A 24,755-nucleotide genomic window follows, 5' to 3' on the forward strand; every position below is an offset into this window, starting at 1 on the left:
ACCTCCTCTTTGACTCCTGCCCAGAAGAAAAGAATTGGGATACAGGTGCTCAGCAAGAAAGTTCCTGAAATCAGGTGAGGTTCCAAGAAGAAGGTGACAGGATGCGATGGGAAAATGGAAAATGGACAGTTGTCAGATGTCTATTTTCGACTCCTTTCTGGACACGAGACCAGGAGGGTAAAGCTTGGTGTCTCCAAGTGGCAAAGAACCAGAGGACTTGGAAAGCAGATCCACCCCTGGAAGGCAAAATGCTGCTCGTAGAAGAATCAGGAAGATGACCAAGCAGTTCCCTAAGAAATGGGCAGCCAAGGGCCGAGGAGGGGAGGATGGCTCACCCACCCCCTGGCAGCACCCAGAGGCGAGGTGTGCTGGTGGGTGTCTGCCCGCAGACTGGCTGCTGGCGGGGAGGGTGATTTGCTGTGTCCTCCATTTTGCATGGTGTGAATACTTCCACTAAAGCCACTTTCAGGCCGCCAAAACCTGAGGTTACAGGACTGCAGGTACAGCCAGCTCTCCCGAGCCAGCACCACTGGAAGAGCCCACTTTCCCCAGGCAGACACCCCTACAGTGGGAAATGTGGGCAGGATCACCCAGGAGGAGACCTGCCGGGAGCCAAACAGATAGCTCAGGGAGAAAACACCCAGTTATCGCTCTCCTGTTCTTTGACCTCAGACTCACCTATTGAATGCACCTGTTGGCCAAAATAAATGTTATTTTCCTAAGTCCGGATGGGACATAGGAATTGACAACAGAAAGCGCATTGAATTTATGGGGCTCGAAGAACTTAGGAAACTCCGGGTATCCTGAGAAAGTTCAGGTAAAGCTTTCTTTTTTCTGAAGGTGACATACCTATTTTTCAAAGGGCATTTGCTTTTTCCTGGTTATACACATACCATGCTCCTTCTAGAATAATGAGAAAAACGTAAAAATAGAAAATAAAACGTACCCATAACCCATCTTGAAATAATCACTATCATTGCTAGAAACGTCTCATCTTTTCTGCTGAGTTCCAATGTGATATTTTTTTTCAAAGTTATAACGACATTTTATACAAAGCTTCGATTCCTGCTTTCCCCTACACTTTATATGAGAAGTATACAGTGTGATACTTTGGACAAGTAATTAGTCTTTTTAACTGGAAAAGTAATAAAACATTAATGGAATGTATGTTCATACATATGAATGAACTTTGCGGGCATTATGCTGAGCGAAACGAGCCACTCACCAGAGGACCGATACTGCATGATTCCACTGGTCTGCGGAACCTTGTGCAATCAAATTTCTGAAGACAGAGTAGAGGGGGGTTGCCAGGGGCTGGGGGAGCGAAATGGGAGTTACCGTTTTGCGTGTAGGTTGCTCCAGCGTTGCGTCGTGAGAAGCGCTCTGCGGGTGGCAGGTGGCGGCGGCGGCACAATCACGTGAACACACTGGACGCCACTGAACTGTACCCCTAAAAAGGTGAAGATGGTAACTTTGTTATGTGTATTTTACCACAAGTAAATTTTTTTAAATGCACCAGGAGATGGGAATGTAGGAAAATAATGAGAGAGAGAAAAAAGAATAACACATACGGGACAGAGAACGGAGATACTTTGTTAATGAATACAAAAGTGAATCAAACAAACAAAAAATTCAAGCAATTTTGCAGTGAAGTTGTATCTTGAAAGTAAGCCTTCTGCCCCCTTCTCCCCAAGCCGCCAGTCCTCTCCCCGGGAGCCACCAGTCTCGCCAGCCTCTGCGGACCGCAGTTCCTGCCGGTTCCCTGGCGGGGGGCACCGGTTGGAATATCAGACAGCCACAGCGCTTGTGCTTTCAAAGTTTCTCTAATGCTGGCGATCCGTCTACCGTGCCTACCCAGATGTGTGACGTTCAATGACAGTTTTATTGAGGCATGTTTCATATTTCATAAATATTTCAAGTGCACAATTCAGGGGGGTTTAGTTTAGTCACAGATTTATTCAACCATCACCACAATCAATTGTAGATTTGTGTTACCCGGAGAAAGAAGCACCTTACCCTTTATCTATCTCCCCACCCCCTCCCTTGGCAACCACTAACCTGCTTTGTCTCTGTATAGATTTCCCTGTTCCGGACATTTCATGTAGGTGGAATCAAACAGTATAGGCTGTGACTGGCTGCTTTCACTCAGCATAAGGGTTTTAAGGGCAAACCCTGTTGTGGCATCTATACGTACGCCATTCCTCTTTACGGCCGAATTGTACCCGCTGTACAGACACCCCGCAGTTCTGTCTAGCCATTCATCGACTCGGGCCATCTCTTTCCTCGTTTCCTCTCTGCCTTCCCCATCATCCCACAGATGTCTCCTAGAAATAAAGTGTCCTTTCTTCCCGGCTGCTGTACTGTGAGCAGAGTGGCATTTTCTAAAAGCCAGCCTCCCTTTAGTTTGGGCTCTGTATGCCAAGGCACCTGGCTGGAATTTGGTCGAGTAATATCGGATGCCATCATTTTTCCTTTTCTCCAAGATTTCGGTGAAACTCCTCTGAATGCATAGACAGGAATTCTCAACTTCCTAGGGTCCCAGCCTTAGTATTGTTTGCGTCAGTTCTTCCTGTCAGCCCTGCACAAATTCCATGTCATTTCTCAAAGGCAAGCGTATGACACTTAATTCAGCTCTAAGGTTTTTGCATTCCCTCTCCAAGAGAACTCATTCTTCTCTTTTTTTAAGAGAGAGAGGAAGGGAGAGAGAGAGAGGGAGAGAGAGAGAGAGAGAGAGAGAGAAACACTGATTTGGGCCCCACTTACTTACGCATTCATGGGTTGATTAATGTATGTGCTCTCACCAGGGATCAAACCCACAACCTTGGCACACTGGGACGGCTCTCTAATCAACTGAGCTCCCCAGCCGGGGCAAGCGAACTTAGTCTTGATTAACCAGTAGAAATGTGGTACCTACCTGCACATGGGCTTGCCCAGCTGGTGGCTGACTTCCTGTAAGATTTTGAGAAACTCCCTCACTATGGATACTATCGGCTCTTGCCAGGCTTGCTCTCCATGGAATGTCTCCTTCCATTCTTTGGGCAAACCTCTGGAGGAGGTACCATTCTTACCCACTTTTCACAAATGAGAAAGCTGGGCTTCAGAGAGGTGAAATAAATTTCCAAATAAAGTCACAGCCTCAAGCCCATGTTTATAAAATGAATCCCTTCTGCTCTGGGCCACACATCTGCTTCAGGGTAGTAAAAATGTAGACTGGGGGTAGAGAGAGGATTAAGAAACTTGGAATGGAAATTTTGTACCCTCTTCCCAAGAAAATGCACAAGTTTACGACATTTTAGAAGCAATTTCAAGAAGGGGAGGGGAGGCGAAAAAAATCCTGCAGGTCTAAACTGGAATTGTAAACTGGGTTGGTTGGGTCCAGGGGGAAGTAGAAAAACAATCTCCCTTATAAACTTGAATCGCCAGGGGGCACTCTTCAGCCCTGTCTGGACTCTGGGTTCCAAGCCAAGGTCTTCTGAGAGATAAGCATTGGCCTAAGCGGCGTGGGACTCAAAACATTCAGGAGATTATTGGTTCCAACAGTGACTCTCACCGTCCAGAGGAGGAAAGAGGGCTCGAATTGTTCAGCAGGCTTTCTCAAGGCCAGAGCTCTCGGAAGAAGCCAGGGCTCACCCACGTATCCAAGTTCTGATATTTCTGAAATGTATCACACAGTTCCCTTATTCTGACCAGAGGACACAATGCAGTATTTTCTTCGGATGAGCCCAGGAACACGCTTTTGTGCCTGCAAACACCGTGAAGTTGGCTGCTGTGCGATGCTATCTCCAGTAGCTGGAAGGCCGACCCCCCACCCACGCCAACGGGCCCCACATTGCTGTTTCTTTTTGAATTCCTCCTGTGGCTGAGGCACCCAGCACAGGTCCCCCTATCTGTCAGGTTGGCTATGTGCCCTTAGGAAAGACTTTTTTTTTTCCCTCAGTGAGCCTCAGTTTCTGGGGGTTACTGAGTGGTTTTTCACGAACCATGTGCCAATAAAGTGCCCACAGGCACAGATGCCCAGTAATTGCTAACTATTAATATGACCACACTTCCTGCTCCTGTCGGTTTGGTACTTTAATTTGATGCTTTATAGATGCTCTCTCTCTTACAACCAGATGACTAAGTTCATTAGAACCCGGTGTGGAATAAGAATACACAGGCACTGAATGAGAAAAGTGCCTGTTCCTTCGTGGATGTTAGGACATTTGATTTGTGGCCTGCCCGCTCTCAGCTGGGTTCTGGAGAGGCAGGGGCGTCAGCTGGGTGCCTTCACAGGATACAGGGTGTTTGTGGTTACAGAAGGGAGATGCAAGATTAGACTGCTGGGAAAATGAGTTGCTCTTAGGTTCAACATCCCTAGGCCTCCTCTTTCTTCTCAACATGTGCAAAATAGCCACAAAACTGTATTTTTTACAAACATAAGACCACCGGGGGGCAAACCCCAAGGCATGTGAAATTTTCAGCAGATTTGGTCATTGCCAAAGCTCTGTTAGAGATGTACGCACCCTTCAGTCACCCACACACCCCAGCCCTGGAGCCCATCTCCTCCCCTCCATCCCCACTGTCTTTACTGGAGTTCTGTCTTTTACTACAGGCCAGGCACGGTGCTGGATCCTGGGAGCGCCACGGGGAACAAAATGCAGTGTGGGCTCTGCCCACGTGGAGCGCACACTCGTCCCCTCAGATCCAGCCAGATCTGACAAGGGCTGTTTCAACCAAGCCGTTCTCTCTGCACTTACTATCCTCTGCCCATATTCTTGCTCTTTTCACTACCCCTTTACTCCCTCCTTCACCTGGCCGGTTCCCAGCAATTCTCCAAGCTCAAGTGGTCACCTCTTCTGGGAAGTCTTCTGAGGTGTACACAGCAGGGAGCGCTGAACTGTCAGGTGTCTGAGTAACTGAACAAAGCAACATGCCAAAAATGAAATAATTAAGGCTTTAAAACTACTTCCTGCAATGATCTTCAACCCGTGTGCCACAGGAATTTTTAAAACATGCAATACCTGGTTATTTAGTCAGGGGCACTGACCGTTTTTCCCCTAGACTGTCAAATAAAAAAATAACAGCAGCCAACACAACGAGAGCTGTCCAGTGTGAATGCCCTGTGTTGAACCATAAATAGGGGGTCTGGCACAAATAATGCCCCCTTTTTATTACAAAATCTTTTATTACAAAATCATAAGCATGTAATTCTGCAACATAACAATAGCACACTCAAGCACACCATATGCCATTTTGGGTGAAATGTTCAAATTAAAGCTATAAATTATTACACCCATATGATTACCCTACGAACCCCACTCAAGCATGCGTCACTCCTGCTGGACCCTGTATACAGGTCACGTAATAGAGCTGCTTCTTATTGGTCATGTCGCCTAATAAGGTGGTGTCTGATTGGTTAATTCTTGGTACCAGAAATCCTTATACACAAGTATAGGCACCTGACACACTTCACTATTTTACACTATGTCCTTGGGCAATGTGCAGAATTTTCACCACAATCCATCAAAATTATACCTATTTTTTGTCAGATCAGCAAAAAATACATTTCTTGGTGTGCCACAGAATTTCAGTAATTGGTTTATGTACGCCATGAGATGAAAGAGGTTGCAAATCGCTGACTTACTGCAAGGGGGTAAGAGGCTACACCCAGAGGAAGCACTTCCTTTTGCTGTCGCATTTTTCCCCAAGGAACAGTGCATCAGTCAGAAGCTGAGGGGTCAGTGCAGAAGTGGGGGTCACTCACTCTTGAAAGGGCCTAAACACAAGGCTCCAGCAGTTTTATAGACACTGGGGCTTGGGGGTGGGGAGGAATGCAAAGGACAAGGTGGAAGGGCTCGGAGTGCAGTCCGGGTCCTGAGTCAGAGGGGGGAAAAGTGTCTTCCAGGTTTCCTCCCCCTCCCCACTTCAGGAGCTGCAGCAGAGGCACCCGAAGAGACCTGTGCCCAAGGCCTCGATGATACGGTGACCCAGGAACAAAGGAGCCACGGCCAGGAACGCAAGAACACAAGAGAGCATGACCGGTCAGAGGGGCTGCGTCCCTCACTGCAGCTTCCCTCAGAGTCTGAGAAGCACTGGTGTGGGGAGGGCAGCTGCCCCAGGGAGGCCTCCCAGGTAGAGTCTTTAATGGCCTGTGGCAGGCCTGAGAAATCACACATAGGTTTTTAACCAGGAGCTGGAAACTTCACTCACCCAAAAGCTTGTCTGGAGAGCCATTGCTCCTGACCTCACTTGGTGGCTGTCAACAGGTTTCAGTTCCTTGCAGGCTATTGGACCAAGGGCCTGAGATCCTCAGTAGCTGTTGGCCAGAGGCCACCCTCAGTTCCTTGCCACCTGGGCCTCTCCATGGGGCAGCTTTATTTCATGAAAACTGGTGAGCTGAGAAGGCAGGAGAGAGCGAGTGCTAGCAAAACACACTTCACAGTCTCACGTGACCTGATTACAGAAGCAATATCCCATTCACATTGCCTTATTTTGGGGGGCAGGAGTATTTACTCAGGGGAAGGGCAGGTACAAGGCTGTGAATACCGAGAAGTGGCGACATTGGGGCCTTCTTAGAAGCGACCAAACACATTGCTATCTGGCAACATAAAGGGCAAGTCTACCTGAGGTTGAAACTGGCCTAGAGGCAAACAAGGCTGAGAAATGGGATGGAGACGGATACTTGCGGCCCCACTTAAGCTCTTGGACCTAGACCTTCTGAAATCAGCCACCCACTGACATGCCAGGACCCCAACTACAGTTTTATTCTTTAAAGATTTCAGTTTGTATTGGGCTTTAGCCACTTGCAATTGAAAAAGTTCTGATTAACATTTGAAAAAATTTTGCCATATTCTATGCAGTGCATGGGACAGAGGTCACCTTAAGAACAAGGTGTTTGCACAAAGGATGTGGTGGTCTGGCACTCACCTGGAGCCCTGTCGTGCTGTGACTGGGTCGGTTCTGGAGGTTGGACGCTCTGTCTCTTCAGGTGCTCATTTCTTTCTGTGACTCTGCTCTGTTTTCCCACTGCCAATGAGCCACTTCTTCTGCACACTGAATATCCTTTTACCCATACTCCCTGCTGCCTCTGGTTTCCAGCCTGCACAAGACTCTTATTTTTTAAATTGATTTTGGGGGTGAGGAGAGAGAGAGAGAGAGAGAAACATAGATTTGTTGTTCCACTTATTTATGCATTCACTGGCTGATTCTTGTATGTGTAACCAAGGATCGAACACATGACCTTGGCATATTGGGACGACACTCTAACCAACTGAGCTGTCCCGCCAGGGCCCACAAGCCTCTTACGGACCCCTCTGTGCATCTTCTCCTTTCTGCATTAGCTCCTACCATTAGACCTGCCTGCTTCTCCTCATACACTAGTGTAGATTCAAGAGGTCAAATCTGATGCGGGTCATCCTGATGAGCCAGACTGTTCCTAGGTGGTAAGACAAGCCTGTGGATTAGTTGTCAGCTGCGTTGGGAGTGGACTCATGAGGGCTTTCTAGGGACTGTGGGCAAGGCAGGCATTCTGTGGCTTCTCTTGTGTAAGACACGAGGCAAACCATTTTTCATAAAGATGGTAAAGATTCTGGTTCTAATAATCACTGGTTTGATAGCACTAAAGTCTGAGTCAATGAAGCTCCCACTGAGTTTTAGCAGCATTTGGGAGGCCCGGTTTCTATTTCTAGTTCCCTTTAAATAAGCAGGTCATCTGCAATAACTGTGGACTCTTTCGGTCACAAGCGAAGAACAACTTAAACAGGCACAGGTCCAGAATGGAATTTGCAGGCTCAGCTATCTGAAAAATCCAAGGGTGAATCTTGCTTCAGGCTTGGCTCCATCCAGAGGTCAAACGGTGTCAATGTCACCATACACCACAACAATTCTCTCTCTCAGAGCTGCTTCCCACAGCGTTGACTCTGTTCTCAGGCGGCCTCTTCTGTTCTGGTGGCAAGATGGGCACCAGCAGCTGCAGGCAGACAGCCTCTCTCCTCAGAAGCGGGAAGAGAGATGCCCAGGTCCCAGCACTGAGTCTCTTTGGCCTGGCTTGGTTCACCTGCACATGCCTGAACCAATGGCTAAGCCAGAGGGATGCAATGTTTTGATTGGCCAGTCTCTGGTCACGTGACTACCCCTGGAGCACCACCCCCTCCCCAAACCACTAAGTGACAGAGGGTGGTTTCCCAAAGAACAAGAGGGGTGCTATTAACTGAAGAAAGAGGAATGGATGCTGGCAAGAGCAACACCAGCATTTACGCCTGCTAATCTGTTCATTTCTGTTTCCCAGTCTCTGAAAGGATGAGCTGTTTGTACAGTAATCCTGCGAATAACCTCTGAGCCTGCAAACATTTTTTGCTTGTGACTTCTAGAATTTGCTTTAACAAAAATTAAAGTGAGATTCACGTAACACAGAATTAGCCACTTTGAAGGGAGCAGGTCACTAGCATGTAGTACCCTCACAATGTTCTGCAGCCGCCACAGCTGTCTAGCTCCAGTATTTTCATCGACTCAGAATGAAACCCATGCCCGTTGAGCAGCTGTTGCTCATTCCCTCCTCCTTCCATTTCTGGCGATCACCAGTCCGCATTGTGTCCACGAATTTACTTACTCTGGACATTTCATATAAGTCAAACTATGTGGCCGTTTGTGTCTGGCTCCTGTCACTGAACACAATGTTTCGAGGGTCAAGGTTCATTCGTGCTGTAGCACATGCCAGGACTTCATTCCCTTTGATGGGCTGAGTAATACTCTTTTGTGTGCACTACAATATGCTTGGTTTTATTTGGGCTTTTTTTTTATGTTTAATCGTGGTAAAAGACACATAACACAAAACTTGCCCTCTTAACCATTTCAAAGTGTATAGTTCTGCAGCATCAAATACATTCACATGTTGTACCACCAGCCTTCAGACCTTTATCATTTTGCACAACTGAAACCCTACGCTCATTAAACAAACAATTCTCCATTCTCTCCTCTCCCCCAGGCCCTGGCAACCACCATCCTATTTTCTGCCTCTAGGAATTTGACCATTTAGATATCTCATATGGGACAGTGGAGTCACACAGTATTTGTCCCTTTGTGACTGACTTATTCACTGAGCATAATGTCCCGAGGGTTCACCCGTGTTGCAGCCTGCGTCAGGATTTCCTTCTTTTTCAAGGCTGGATAGTGTTCTGTGATATGTATGAGGTCTGTCCAGAAGGTGCCCAGCCATGTAATATGAAAAATAGAGACATTTATTGAAGAAGATACCAAATACAAGAAACATTGTACATAGGACAGTGACGTCTCAGTCCCCTTCAAAGTAGCACCTTGGGACCTCACGCAGTTCTCCCATTCGCCATCAGCAGCCCCATCGTATTTTCCTGAATCTTATCGATGGTCTGAAATCTGTTCCTTTTCAAAGGTGATTTTAGTTTTGGGAAAAGACAGAAGTTGCAGGGTGTCAAATCTGGGCTGTCGGGGGCTGAGTCACCTGGATGATTTGATGTTTTTTGCTGAAAAACTCTGCACGAGATGTGATGCGTGAGTGGGCACGTTGTTGTGATGAAGCTGCCAGTCACCAGTCGCCCACAGCTGCGGCCTCTGAATCTTCCAAAGAGTTTCCGCGGAGGAATCTTCAAGCTTAACACAAAATTTAATGCCCATTCGTTGTTCTACTGGCTTAGTCGTTTTGAATGCAACAACCACACAATACACATGTCACTCAATGGCATCTACCGCCCCCACTGACTAGTACAGTAAAGTTGTCATTGTTCACACATGTGCATTCCAGTCCACTCTCCTTGGCTGCCAGGTTGTATCGATGTTGCACAAACCGTTCTTCTTATATTAACAATGGCTGGAGTTTTTCCAGACCTACTTTGTATGTCTGGCAGTTTCCTCTCTGGGACTCCCCACATCAAATACCCAATGCTGACAGGCCATTGCTGTGGTAGCCCAGGAAGGCCCACCTCCAAAGTCCCATCCATTCATTCACTCTTTAACCAGTATTTACTGAGCATGTACTATGTCCCAGCATTGTGCTGGGGGTAGTCCCAGACATCCTCCATTAGGGAAACCTTTCCCCGTATTCTGTCCCATTCCCTCCAGATCTTTCTCCATCCATCCATCGATGATGAATCCGGGGGCTGCTGCCACTTCTTGGCTATTGTGAGAATAATGCTGCTGTGAACACCATGTGCCAACATCTCTTTAAGACTCTGTTTTCAACTCTTTGGGATATATACCCAGAAGCAGAATTTCTGGATCAAATGTTAGTCTATTTTTAATTTTTGAGAACCTAGAATTTGCTTGTTTTTAAAATTGATTTTCTGCCTAACTCTTTCCTAAAAGTATTTTATGCCAAAGATGCCTGTAAGAATGTAAAAGGTTTTTAAAAATGCTTTGAAATTCTCATAGACGAAAAGCAAAAATCTCAACATAAAAAATCCAACAAAGGGAATCCTGGAGACCAGTTGGAGGTTAATTTCTAGAACAATGTCTTAGTCCAGATCCTTGGCTAACAGCCAGTGCCTGGGGTCCCCTGGAGTCACAATTTCAAGTCACCGGCATGGCCTCGACCACTGTTCCTGAACTGTGGCCATAGGATGGAGCTTTATTTTTACGAAACACTTTCTCTAGCAGAAGCACAACAGATAAAACTGGAATGAAGCCATTCCACTAAATAACCACATCAGTGAATTTCCTCCCCTCACTCAACAAACAAAAACATCCTGTGGTTTTATAGGCTCCTTCATTGCAACCTCCCCCCAGCGCCACCCACAGCAGCGCCCCGCCTCGGCACACACACAAATTAACCACCCAGAAAGGCAAGTAAGAGGGTACATGGTGGATGTGAGCTAATAGATACAACATTTCTTTTCTTTCTTTCTAAAATTTGCTCCCCCACATCCTTTACGCATGAACAGCGTCCTCTGCGTAATCAGTAAATAGTGAGCATCTGCTATGAGCCCCTAAACTCCCCCAGGACTGGGTCTTTGCCTGGATTTTTAGGGCACTTCTTGGTTTCTGCATGAAAATGAGGCTTTGTGTAGATATTTGTGGGAGCACCTGGCTGCGCCTCTCAGGCTGGCAGACGCTCTCTCCCCGGTGCCCTGCCTCTGCCCAGACCTGCTCCCAGCTCCACAGAGAGCTCTCACCACAGACCGAACAGGTTCTCTTCTAGGCTGGACGTCGGCGTGGCAGGTCCCTGAGACTTTCTGAACTTCAGTTGTCCGAGCTGTCAAAGGAGGGGTAAGTGAGAAACGTCTCAACCCAAACAACAAAGGCACGACTAAACAATCCATGCCATCCTACTAGGCAGTCGTTAAAAAAAAAAAAAATGTGAGTCACGAGTTCTACATCTATTGTCAGGAACATGAAAATAAATAAAATTTTGTGGAGGTAGAAATAAATGTTTGGAATCAAATGAGAGGGTAAACCTGGTGCATCACTAGGTTCCCTCTTGGCTTAAAAATTGATCAGCCACAGAGAGCCCTCCAAATGCGGACTCTGGTATCCCCAACTCAAAACGCGAATGTTCTTCGACCCGGGAACTCCCCTTCTAGGATTTTATCTAAGGAGAAAACAAACGACCAAGTCAGTACTTGTAAGGTACATGTAAAAGGATACATATTATAGAGATATTTCCAGAGAATTAACAGTGAAAATGCCTTCAGTGTTGCTAAATGGAGGGTTGTATTTGTAAACAAGAGACAATCCACACAACCGAATCCCGTGCAGCCGCTAAGAAAGCTGCTGTAGTGCCCTGGCTGGTGCGGCTCAGTGAGCCGAGTGGCAGTCTGTAAACCCAAAGGTTGCCGGTTCTATCCCCAGTCAGGGTACAGACCTGGGTTGTGGGCCAGCTCCCCAGTTGGCAAAGTGATCAATGTTTCTCTCCCTCACTTTCTCCTCTAAAAAAATCAATAAAATCTTTTACAAATATTGCAGTAATAATTTATTTATAGATATAACAAGCGGAAATGAAGAAAGGCAAATTACACAACAGGTATAATTGGACCCAATTCATACTGAATACATATTTTCATATATGCATATTCACATTTATCTACATAGAAGGAAATCTGGAAGGAAATACAGCAAGATACTCATTGCTTTGGGGTGATAAGCTTATTAAAGGTCTTTAGTTAGTTGATGTTATGTTTGCTTATTTACATGTATGAGTTTTTATACAATGGGCATGTAATAACAGTAATAGCTTCCCACTTGGAGGTGCCAGGCTGTGCATGAAGCACATCTTCTGTGTTCCATTCAGTGTTCACAGTGATCATTTCAGGGGTGTAGTAAACCCATTTCAGAGAGGGGGAAACTGAGGCTGAGGCTTAGGATGTGTCATGTACTGTATTCGTTTCCTACTGCTGCTGTAACAAATTACCACAAACTCAGTGGCCTAACACAACCCTAATTTATTACCTTAGACTTCTGGAGGCCGGAAGTCTTGAGTGGGTCTCACTGGGCTAAAATTAAGGTGTCATCAGATCTGCCAGAGTGGCCTCGGACTACAAGCGGAGCACAGTAGCTGGGGCCCTGGCCGATTTCTCTCCCACCAGTCTGATCTGAGAGGTGCACTCTCAGGGGCACCATGTGGGGTTACCTGGTGATTCACCACTTAACACCGTCACTAGGGGAAAGCTTTCTGGAGGGCAGGGCCCGTGTCGGCTTCTATTCCCAGCACTCCTAGCGAGGGTGTGCTTAAGAACTTTGCGTCTGTCCTTTGGAACTAGGCAGGCCTTTTCCAGGCCTCAGTTTCTTATTTATCTATATACAATAGGGATGATAGCAGGACCGCCCACATTGGGTTGATGAAATGAAATGCCCAGTGTCTGGGCCTTCAGTCAGCCTGGCACGTGGCAGCAGTAATAGTGTTAGCCTTCTTCACTGGAGCACTCTGACCTGCACACAGTAGGTGCTCAGTAAATAAATGGTAACAGTTGTCATCGGCACATACATTCAGTCAGTAGGCGCTTGGTAAGTGGCATGAGTGTTATTGGAATGCATGCAGCATGCCTCAGGGAGCAGTGGTGGTCATTATTGGAGCACGCTGACCTGCACACAGTAGGCATCCAGGAGATAGAGTTTGGTTGTTTCCAACCATTGTTTCAGTGGGAGTGGCTCCAGTTCTCTCTCCTCAGTGGAGACAGCAGAGAGCAGCCCACGGTTAGTAGAGACAGAAAAAGGTGCAGACACATCCAGATGGCCCCAGTCACTCCCTGAGCAGTGAGGAGAATAACACAGCCTTTCAAGGACAGCTGAGGTGGTTAAACAACACATGTCAAGAACTTTGTACCCCATGGGCTCTCCATAAAGATGCTCCTACCTCTTAAACAGCCAATGAGCTTCTGTGCTTAGTCCCAGAGAATAGCTCAAAGCAAGTCTTTAAAACATCTCTTTTCGAGCATTTTCTATGAAGCTGCAACCATCGTTTCTGACCAAATAGTCGTCTTTTTTTAACACATAGCTTGTAGGATGGCATCTACTGTCTCACGACCGTTTAATGAGAGCTGTTTAATACAAACAGTGAGAGGAAAGATGTTCTGCTTTCTCCAACTGCTGATAATTAAGGAGGTGCTGTTGACATCGGAATTATAGGTGAAATGGCCTTTTTCGGAAGGTGACATTTTCACCAAAAAAAATTAAGCTTTGGTGATATGATCCTAAAGCTGACAAGGTATTTTTAAAAATTCACTTATTTTCTTATATTGATGACACTATCATGTACCAAGTGTGCCAGGCACTATTCTAAGTGCTAGGGATAAGCCCAGTGAACACATATTCAAGCGGGCAGTGGTGTGTTTCAGATGATAAACTTGTAATCCCAAGTGCTCTGAATATGAGGAAAGAGATAGGACAGAATAGGCGTGGATGCAGAGAGCAGAGCATTTCCCAGCCTTGATGGGTGGGAGAAGGTGGGAGTGATCTTTGAGATGAGTGCAGGTGAACTCGGATAAGAGTACGGTGAGGGTTGAGGGGAAAGGGGGATGAAGGGAAGGGTGTTCCAGGAAGAGGCAGCAGCATGTGCAAAGTCCCAGAGGTAGAAAGACAAATCAGACTGACACAGATTAAGAGCCATGGGAGAAAAGAATGCAAGGGAGGTGGGAGAAGTCTACAGGGCCTTACCAAGGGTCTGGATTTCATCCTGAGACAAGGGGAGGTAGAGAGGGCTGAAGGAAAATGGGAGGGGTGAGGTATAGAGTGACTTGATTTATGTGTGAGAAAGATGAATGGACTAGAGAGCAAAACTGGAGGCAGTGGCCAGGGAGCATACTACCAGAGACATTACTGGGAAAATGGGGTTTGGAAGGAAGGACATGGAGAAGTGGGCCCTTTGGAGGGGCATTAAAGAGGTAGATTTCATAGGCTTGTTGCTCCTTTGTTTGTTGGGGTAGGAAGGGGACAAGATGGTTGCCAGGAGCAGAAATACCTGGAATTTCTTTCCAGGTTTTGCAGCATCACCTATCTTCTCAAAGCATCAACCCTGCCCTGAGCCTGAGGGTGGCTTTCCTGAGGTCACATGGGGAGTAAGCTGCAGAGCCCGTTCTGGTTGCTCTCTGGCTCATCAACAACCTGGGCTTGTGCTCTCTCCTTGACGTTTATCATTTTGTAATTTTACTTCACCAATGTCATTTGATTACTGTTTCTCTCCACTGCAAGTCTATATATTCCATGAGGGCAGGAGGTTCACGAGGTTCTCAAAAAAAAATGCATTTATAGAACAAATGATGGAAAGAACCAATAATCATATTTGTCTGGAAGAAGTTGCTTCCAATTGGAACTTAACTAGATGCTGAACTAGCTGTGACTTATCCCTGTAAAATACATATTTTTTTACCTAGGTAGCCCCTATCTAATAAAATTTTCATAAAAACTACTACCCACCAAGTGTTTAAATATATATGTTCATTGCAGCAATATGTGTTAAAGGAAAAAACAACAAAACAGTGTAAATGTCCAACACCAGGAAGTTTGTTTAGGCCCCAGCTGGGTAAAGTTGGTTAGAACTGACATCCTGATAACCGCAAGTCTATGGGTTTGATTCCCCGTCAGGGCACGTACAAGAATCAACCAATGAATGCATAAATAAGTGGAACAACAAATCGATGTTTCTCTCTCTAAAAATAAATTTTAAAAATAAATTATAAATAAATATATCTGGTGATTTAGTACAGATATGGTAAAATGGTAGAGTATAATGCAATTATTTTGTGAATAAACAGAACAGTATCTATATTCCTAGTTTTATTATTGGAAAGATATACTAAAAATTGTTAATGCTGTTTATATCCAAGTAGTAGAATAAAAATGACTTTTTTTTACTCCTCTGACTTTTTTCCTCTGAATTTTCTACCATGAGTTTGAATTATTTCGAAAACAACAGACAACTTTCTGTTCCCTGGGTGGAGTTATCAATGTCAAAGGCTGTCCTAAGATCCAATCAGATGACTATTAAATAGTGCCCATTATATTTAGCAAAAAGAAAGCATGTGGTGGCCACAGTGAGAGCAGTTTTGGTAGAGGCAGAGCCAAGTGTCCAAAGAATACGAATAATAATGGCTTAAGAAAACATTTCCCAAGAAGCTTGCCTGGGCCAACCTGGGTGATTAAGAACAAATACCAATGTGTCTGTCCCTAGAGAAAAATACTCAAAAGTTCGCTGAGGCCCTTCCACTGGGCAGTTACCGAAACAAGTGAGCATGCGCGAAATCACAGGGAAGCTAGGGCAATCCAGCTTGTTTTAGGAAATGCAGTAGAAAAGCAAGGCCTTAGCATTTCTAAATTTAGAAACTGGTGCAACGAATCATGCAAAAAAGAAAAAAAAAATCAAAGGCAGCTCAATTGCATTTCTTGAAACAACTGTCTTGGAAGCTGAGCCACAGCTCAGGGGAACTCTGGGACCACTGGTTGCAGATTCCCTCCGGGCAGAAAGAAAGGCAAAGCCCGCAGCATTAACCAAGAAGCGCGAGCCACCCGCTGCTACCAATCAGAGAGCAGAATGGGGGTATAGGCGGTGGCTCCTGCGCATGCGTTCCCCTTGCAGCTGGGCTCGCGCCGCCTTTGGCCAGTTTGTGAACCGCTCTGAGTCGGTTTTGTTGAACTGCGCCTGGTCTGCAGCAGTGCTCCCGCTCGGTCCCACGATGCCGGTGGACCTCAGCCAGTGGTCTGGGCCCTTGAGCCTGCAGGAGGTGGAAGAGCGGCCGCAGCACCCGCTGCAGGTCAAGTACAGCGGGGTGGAGGTTGACGAGCTGGGCAAAGTGCTGACGCCCACTCAGGTACGCTAGGGCTGGGTGGGGGTGGGGGTGGGGGTGGGGGTGGGTGGCTGCAGGCCATCAGGGCAGGGACCGGGCAGAGGTGGGACGAACATTCCAGCCTAGGTGCCCCCGATCCACTGAGGGAGTGGGGTCCCCGGGGCCCGTGCTCCGGGCCCAGGGTAACTATGGGAATTCCGCACCTGGGGGCAGGGCGCTGCCTGCGGGAGTAATTAACCCACTTTCGCAGGACTTCTAGACCCAGGCAGGGTTCTAGGCCTGGAAACAGCCAGGATCGCAGGAGTGAGGGCAGGGACCATGCCCAGGAACCAGTGAGCTTTGGTCGCCCACGCGTCCCCAGAGCCTCCCCTCTAGCCTCGGGATTTTAGGTCTCATTTTGGGGAGCAAACGCCCCACCCGACGACATATGACGCATTATGTAACTGATGATTATCAGTGCCCAGCGAGGCCTCCTTTGTTTTCAGCGGTCAGGGACGTGGTGCTGACTTACGCAGCTGGTCGGCTCCGGGGCAGCGGGCCTTGTTTTACTCTCCGGCCTCTGACGCTGGTGGTGGAGGCGGGGCCAGGTCCTGGAAGCTGAAAGGGAGAAACCAGAGTGCCTGCCACTGGTGTGAGTTGTGGGTCAGGAAGCTCCGGGACGAGGGTGCGATACAACTGCTGTCTGTGACGCTTCATTGTTTTGGTGGTTTAAATACGAAGTGCCCATCTCCCAGCCTCCTTTTTCCCATTCTCACTGTCCACGTCTGGCCTTCTTGTTTTCTGTGCACTTCTAAGTGTCCAGTTAATTACGATTTCACTTTAGTAGGCCCCAGGTGACCTCCTGGTCACCGAATCCGGAGACCCTGTCATTCCAGACCTTGTAAGGTTATTGTTAAGAGGACTCAGTCAGCACCAGGGTTGAAGACCTGACCCCAACTCCTTCTGTTAATGGCATCCTAGGGCACCAAGTTCATAGTAGTATTGTTGGGACTAAAATACATAATGTAAAGAGTGTACCAAACTTCATCGCTTGGCTCTCAGTTGTGACAATACACTTTAACTTTTGTTAATAATCTACTCAGTTGGGAACGTGAGTGTTGGTTTCTTTAGCATTTTTGTCTTTTTAACTCAACTGGTTCCTTCCTGCAGGTTAAGAACCGGCCCACCAGTATTGCATGGGATGGCCTTGATGCAAGTAAACTCTATACCTTGGTCTTGACAGACCCGGATGCTCCGAGCCGAAAGGACCCCAAATATAGGCAAGTTGGGGAAAGTTGGGGAACTGCAGGTCATCCAGATAGGAGCTGGTGCTTCTTGCACTGTGGAAGTCTTTCAACTGGACATGCTGTGCTGGAGACTTGGTTTGGGATGTTCACATACATGCTTAAGCCTGAGTGCGCATTTCTGGCCTCCCTCTTTACTCCCTGGAGCAGGAGACTAGAAACTATAGCTGAGAGCCAGATCTGCCTGAGGCCTGTTTCTGTGCAGCCCCGTGAACTAAGAATAGTTTTTACATTTTTTTAAGAATTGGGGGGAAAATTGAAAGAAGCATACTTTGTGATGTCTGAAAATTAAATGAAATTCAAATTTCATCGCCCACGAAACAAGGTTGGTTGGGGCACAGCCATGGTAGCTATGTAAGTCTCGCTTTGACTGCGTTCGTGCACCAGCCAGGAAGTGGAGGTGTGGTGACAGAGTAGGGACGGCAAAGCCAAACACATTTACTGTCTGGCCCTTTACAGAAGGTTTGCTGGCCCCTGCTCTAGTCTGTCTCAGAGGGAGGGAGGTGCCGGGGCCTCTCTTCTGCAGACGCCTGAGGTTTGCGCGACCAAGAAAGCGAACTGCCTACTTCATCGCTGCATCCTGGCACGGAACGCGGGCTTCGTGCCCCTTTGCCGGCGGTGCAGGGAGTGCGTGCTGATTTCCTTTGGTGTTGATGGACCTGTACTCTCTCACAGGGAATGGCACCATTTCCTGGTGGTCAACATGAAGGGCGGCAACATCGGCAGTGGGACAGTTCTCTCCGATTATGTGGGCTCTGGGCCTCCTAAGGGCACAGGTCAGTAAAGCCTTCTTTTAGGGGGAAGTGGGAGGGGAGCCTGGGTACGCATTAGGATTGGCCTCATGTGCTGCAAATTTTAGTCTAATTCTTAGAGCTTTATTCTTGTATTTATGAGAGCCGTTACCCTGGTGGAGGTTTCAGGCAGTGAAGTTCACCTCCAAGGCAGTAGTCAAGTGGCCAGAACCTTGGGTTCTGGTTAGATGGACTCTGTTAGTGTTGCCTCTGAGCTGGTAAGCCTTCAGTAAGCAGGGAAGTCTGTGAGAAGACCTATGCTTGAAATAGCTTCCTAGAGGGGCTGCCTGTGGAGTGAACACAGTTAAAGTTCCGTTTTCTGCCTTGGCCCTGTGGGATCTTTGAGCTTTTAGTTCCCATAAAAGCTCTCAGAAACGATCATGGTTTCCAAATTAATTATTAAAAATTGCTTCTTTATCTCTGTATAGATTCCTTTTCTCTCGAAAATCTAGTGTGGTCTCTTGTATACATATGGAAGACTTTAAGAACTATATTGAAGACACACACACACACACACACATGTCGTATTATATTATGTAAACATATAGACCAAGTTAGGTAAATGTTGCCCAGGCTAATGGTGGGATAAGGAGGGAGTGGTTGGTGGAGCGTGGCAGCATCCTAGCTTTTGTGTACATTGTCCAGCCACGAGTTAGTCTGCAGAGGTACAGGAACGTCCCTGCGAAGGACAGTTGGCCATAGACTCCTGTCTTATCTGTAGATCCCAGAAGCTTCGGATGGCTTCGGTCCTCTCATGCATTCATAGAGGAAGGTAAAGGTACATCTTTCTCAGGGATCTATTAAGTTCGCTAGGGCAGTTATGAAATTAGGCAGTTTAATTATGGGAGTACACATTGGAAAATAAAGCAATTCTCTCAAGTAGGAGCTGTGTTCTCATTAACAAAGAAAGCCTCAGGAACTCACTTTTTTTCCTTTCCCTTTTTCTCATATTCTCTTAGTAAGGTATAACTTACGTGTCATAAAACACAGACTGTAAGGGTTTAGACAGTGGATATTGGTGGATGCACACACCCTTTTAAGTTCCTAGAGCTAACCATTTTCTGACACCTTTCTCTAGGTTACTTCCGTATTCATGTAAATGATACACGGTATGCATTTGTTTTCGGTGATTGGTCATTTTCACTCGAAATAATGTCGGAGATTCACCCCTGTGTTGTTTGTATCAGTAACTCGTTCCTTTTTATTGCCAGTCGTATTCTGTTGTGCAAATACACCACAGTTTGTGTAGCCACTTTCCTGTGAATGGACATTTGGGCTGTTTCCAGTGTTTGGATATTATGACTAAACCTGCGGTACACATTCTTGTCATTTTTGTGGGCATATGTAGGAGTAGAATTGTTGGGTCATAGAAATTACCCAGGAGTTCTCCTAAGTGATGGAAAATTTTTATACTCATGAGCAGTATATGAAAGGTTCAGAAGGTCCATCTGAGATTCATGTAGTTCCATATCAAACCCCATCCATGTTGTAGCATGTAACAGGATCTTTTTAAGGCTGAATCATACTCTGCTGTGTGTGTATACCACATTTTGTTTATCCACACGTTTATCAATGGATATTTGCGTTCCTTGCACCTCTTCACCGTTGCAAAGAACGCTGCAGTAAACGTGGGTGTACGGATATCTAAACAGCTTGAAAAGGCAACTCATGGCACCTTTTGTGCCCGGTACCTAGTGCTGCGGGGCTTGTAGGGCACGTGCTGGCTCATTTTCAGTCTTTGCTACTTAGTTGGTTGAAGTGAGTTGGGCCATTTCTTTCCAACCAGGTCTCTTGTCTTCCAGGGAAGTAAGTTCTGGTGGTAGAAAGATAATGTTCCCCTTTAGCCTGTGCAGGTGTGAGTGTGGTTGGATGAGCACCTGGTTGGTGATTGGCTGGTGCCCTTCATCCACGTCTCATTTTTTAGCACCTCCTGTGTGCCAGGCACTAAGTAAGCTAGGTTCTGGGGTGATAATGGTCACCAAGACAAAACACTTTAGCTTTATGGGACGCTCTCTCCAATGAGGCGATGAAATTAAAATGCAAGGATTTTAGATAGCCATGTTACTGTGACGGAAGTAGAATGGGCGCTCTCGTGGGAGTGATGGGAACTGACTGGTGATCAGCTGCTGGTGGAGACGGGCAGAGGTCGGAGGGCAGTGAGTGGGGAGCGGAGAGCAGGAGGAGGAGTGGGCAAGGGCCTTAGAGGACGTAATGCAGGGCGTGGACTGTGTACTAATTGCAGTGGAGTGACATTGGATGGTTTTCAGCAGGTGAATGACCTGATTCCTTCTGGGTTCTCAGTGTCCTTACGAATGGGGTGGTCTGGGTCCCTCCAGATTGGCACATTTCTGTGAAAATGGGTGACGTCTCCATCAGATGCCTAGCTGTGTGTATATCTTCCCTCCTGCATTTCCCTCCAGGCCTCCACCGCTACGTCTGGCTGGTTTACGAGCAGGACAAGCCGCTGAAGTGTGATGAGCCCATTCTCAGCAACCGATCTGGAGATCACCGTGGCAAATTCAAGGTGGCATCTTTCCGAAAAAAGTACCAGCTCGGGTCCCCAGTGGCTGGCACGTGTTACCAGGCGGAATGGGATGACTATGTGCCCAAGCTCTACGAGCAGCTGTCTGGGAAGTAGGGGAAAGGCAGGAGAGGGGTATCACCCTGGAGGCCCGAGCAGTGTTCTCAAGTTCAGTGACGCATGTAGATTTCTCCTCTTCCCGGTTCCCATTCTCACAGGCGAGACCTGAGCAGATAGTGGTGTAGGGTAACGTTTCCTTCTGCCTGTCCTTTGTAATTGTATGGGGTCACACAACCTGGTTTATGTTTTGATCAAATTTGGACTCCATTTTGGGGGCTATTTCGGTACTGTGATGTGGTCATCAGATTGTTAATGTAAGAGCAACCCAGAATTTAAAGGAGAAAAAGTTTCGGTAAGAAGAACGGGTCTACAGTAATAGTGCAGAGCATCAAACAATCTTTCAGGGAGATTTAAAAAAAGAAAGATTCATTGTCTCTGCCATTGCGAGCCCAAATCCAAAATTGTGCATGGTGGCGTATTCTGAGATGTTCTCACAGCCCTCTCTCCAGGCAGCCAGAGGCTGGCATGCCCATAACCCCCAGTGTATGTACACCTTGGGTTGGTTGGTAGGTGTCAGCATTCGGCTGCAGCTCATTTAAAGAGCAGTACTGGAAAGAGCAACGGGGAGCGCTGCTTCCCTGTTGCAGCACGGCCGTCTAGATGAGCTGCGGGGCTGGCTGCGTGAGAGGTTATCACACATCCGAGAGTCTGTCTGTTAAATTGACCACCCTTTGTTGGTGTAACAAAAGCCACTCTGGAGTTGCTGAATGTTGTGTTAATTCTGCTGTTTGCTTATAGTTGAATAAAAATAAAAACATTGTGTGGACAAACTGAGCCTCCAGATATTTTGTCCTTTTGAATATGGAGTTTCATAAATGTGGAAAGTCAAGAGAGAACCTCAAAGGGTGAATACCCCCTTTCCTGGACCCGCCGAAATGACTGGGGCTTGATTCAGGGGCCATACACAGGGTCTGCACTTAAACAAATGCCATTAAACTATAGCAGGAACGACCATTCGTTTCACTTCGAGGTTTTTTAAAAATCATTAAACTTTAGCCAAGTCTTCTTGCCCAGAAAGCACCTGTGCTTTTTGTTAAGAGGTCCCCCATGGTGTAGTTGTGTGCAGACACGCTAACAATTGACTAAGAAATAGCCTACACCTCTCTTTGTTCTGACTTACAATCCATATAGAATCAGTACTGGGGGAAGGGGGGGTGGTGCCCCCCCCATGTGGATAGATCACCCACAACCGCTGACATACCAACAGGAAAGGAAGGCACGGGAAGGTCTGTATCACTCACCTGGTCTGGTGGAGACGAATCCTGGTTAGGGCTGGCAGGTGCTGGGCAAGGCTGGGCTCTACCTTTTGCTGCTGTACTCCTCTGGAAGACTTGTGCATGTTGCCTCCTGTAACCTCTGGGGATAGGTAAGGTAGTAATATTTTTAACTTTAGGGTTATAAAATTCATTTTTAAAATGCCATTTTATCCATGGCTGGTGTAGCTCAGTAGATTGAGCATTGGCCTGCAAGCCGAAGGGTTACGGTTCGATCCCCGGTTAGGGCACACGCCTGGGTTGCGGGCCAGGTCCCCGGTTGAGGGTGTGCAGGAGGTAGCCGATGGATGTTTTTCTCCCTCTGTTCCGCCCCACCCCAGTTCCCCTCTCTAAAAATAAATAAAATTTTTTTAAATTTAGGAAAATATTTTATGAAACAAAAGCTGTAAAGAAAACGACTACCTTGTTGACCTTAAAAATAAATGTAAAAAGTAAGGCACATGGTTAGACAAGCAAACAGTATAGGAAGACAATGCTTTTCCCCTTTCTCAACCCCAGTGGCCAACTTTCTTTCAGAAGAAAATGTAAATACTGATACCAGTATACATTTATATATTTACCCTTAAAAATAACAGTTTTGCTCAGTCCCCAACTATTGCACCTCCATGCCGTATATCTTCAGTTAACAGGTCAGCACAGTTCATGTCATTTTGAACAAATATTCTATTTTATGGGCGTTTTCATAATTAATCCAATTCCCTACCGTGATTATATTATTTCTTGTTATTTGCTGTTACAAACGGTGCTTCAGCAGACTGTGTGTGTGTGTGTGTGTGTGTGTGTGAAATGCTTTTTGCAAGTAATATAGTGGAATAAATTCCTGGTATTGAAATAATCGGTTCAAAGAACACACACATTTTCGATGCTGATGCTGACACACCGCCGTCCAGAAGGGTCATTCTGATCATATTCCTGGCAATGGTACATCAGAGTAACTCTTTCTACACCCCTACCAGTGTCCTCAAGCTTCACACATTTGACGACTTTATATTTGTGAATTTAAAATCATTCACTCTTTCGTAAACTGTTTTCTTTGAGACTTGTATTTCACTAACCACAGTACTTTTCTAGTTATGGTCTGAAGATTTATGAGGATTTATAGCAATCTGTTTCCTTGTCTGAAACAGGCATAGACTCATAACGGACTCTGGAAAAGGTCAACAACCCAACCCCAAAAGGCGAAGTGTATGCACAAGAAGTTCATGTAAAAAGAATAATACACATGGAAAGATATATTAGCAACCTTAGAAACAATGGGATACCATGTTTCACCTATTACGTTGGAAGTAAAAATGACCTTGCCCCAGGGCACATCAGTAGGAAGCAGGTGCTGCAGGTTCAGAATAAATAAATCTTACTTATTTTTAGAGAGAGGGGAAGGGAAGGGGAGAGGGAGAGAAACATCCATGTGAGAGGGAAACATTGATCTGTTGCCTCCAAAACAAACCCACCCAGGGACTGAACCCCAAACCCAGGCACGTGCCCTGCCCAGGAATCAAACTGGCAACCTTTTTGCTTTGTGGGATGATGCCCAACCAACTGAGCCAATACCGGTCGGGGCTGTATGTATAGTTTTTTATGTAGTGTTTATCTCCTCTGTTAGGCTGGACCCTTTATGAAGGCAAGGACAACTAATCTCTGCTGTGGGGGAGCTTTGCCCGCAGAGCCCCCCTGTCCACCTCGGATGAAAATAAGTCTGCCGGGCCATGATCTGCTTGGGGAGGAAAGGTGGCCAGTCTCTCAAGGGAGAAGGACCAAGAGCCCTTTCCTCAATGGGCTTTTATTAAGTTTAATTTACACAGGAATACAGGTAAAGCTCATCAATCATTGTCAGGCAGTAACGATCAAACAACAGATAACATTCAAAGAACTCTGAGGGTTTATTTAGAGTCAGGGTCAGATAGCTAAAGGGCTATAAAACTTTGGGGAACAAACTCATTTCTTGGATCCTTATTTATTTGTTTGTTATTTATTTAAATTTTATTGTTATTCAATTACAGTTGTCTGCCTTTTCTCCCCATCCCTCCACCCCACCCCAGCCGAACCCCCCTCCCTCCCCCACCTCCACCCTCCCCCTTGATTTTGTCCATGTGTCCTTTATAGTAGTTCCTGTAATCCCCTCTCCTCACTGTCCCCTCCCCACTCTCCCCTGGCTATTGTTAGATTGTTCTTAACTTCAATGTCTCTGGTTATATTTTGTTTGCTTTTTTCTTCTGTTGATTATGTTCCAGTGAAAGGTGAGATCATATGGTATTTGTCCCTCACCATCTGGCTCATTTTCATATGGAACCATAAATGACCCCGAATAGCTGCAGCAATTTTGAGAAAGAACAAAGCAGGAGGGATCACAATACCTGATATCAAACTGTATTACAAGGCCACTGTAATCAAAACAGCCTGGTATTGGCATAAAAACAGGCACATAGACCAATGGAACAGAACAGAGCCCAGAAATAAACTCAAGTCTTTACAGTCAATGAATATTTGACAAAGGAGGGAGGAGCATAAAATGGAGCAAAAACAGCCTCTTCAACAGATGGTGT

The 24,755-nt window shown here is 46.4% G+C and overlaps 1 protein-coding gene and 1 long non-coding RNA gene across 2 annotated transcripts; one reads left to right on the plus strand and one right to left on the minus strand.

The window, feature by feature from the left end:
* Nucleotides 1–1,337: 1,337 nt before the first annotated feature.
* LOC123480375 (uncharacterized) lies at nt 1,338–7,025 on the minus strand. The gene is made up of 3 exons (XR_006656358.2): nt 6,907–7,025; nt 6,190–6,375; nt 1,338–1,450 (listed from the first exon to the last, which is right to left on the minus strand). It is a non-coding gene; the product is annotated as an uncharacterized lncRNA (long non-coding RNA).
* Nucleotides 7,026–16,009: 8,984 nt separating this feature from the next.
* On the plus strand, nt 16,010–21,725 carry PEBP1 (phosphatidylethanolamine binding protein 1). The gene is made up of 4 exons (XM_024567064.4): nt 16,010–16,247; nt 17,373–17,482; nt 18,182–18,282; nt 20,718–21,725. The coding sequence occupies exons 1-4, from the start codon at nt 16,113–16,115 to the stop codon at nt 20,933–20,935; spliced, it is 564 nt and encodes a 187-aa protein (XP_024422832.1). The 5' UTR covers nt 16,010–16,112; the 3' UTR covers nt 20,936–21,725.
* Nucleotides 21,726–24,755: the final 3,030 nt, after the last annotated feature.

Source organism: Desmodus rotundus, chromosome 7 (assembly GCF_022682495.2).
Source record: "Desmodus rotundus isolate HL8 chromosome 7, HLdesRot8A.1, whole genome shotgun sequence".
Classification (NCBI taxonomy): domain Eukaryota; kingdom Metazoa; phylum Chordata; class Mammalia; order Chiroptera; family Phyllostomidae; genus Desmodus; species Desmodus rotundus.

Coding starts and splice junctions, on each gene's coding strand:
- PEBP1 (XM_024567064.4), top strand. CDS start 16,113: ATGCCGGTGGACCTCAGCCAGTGGTCTGGGCCCTTGAGCCTGCAGGAG. Junction 17,483..18,181: donor CGAAAGGACCCCAAATATAG/GCAAGTTGGGGA, acceptor ACTCTCTCACAG/GGAATGGCACCATTTCCTGG. Junction 18,283..20,717: donor TGGGCCTCCTAAGGGCACAG/GTCAGTAAAGCC, acceptor ATTTCCCTCCAG/GCCTCCACCGCTACGTCTGG.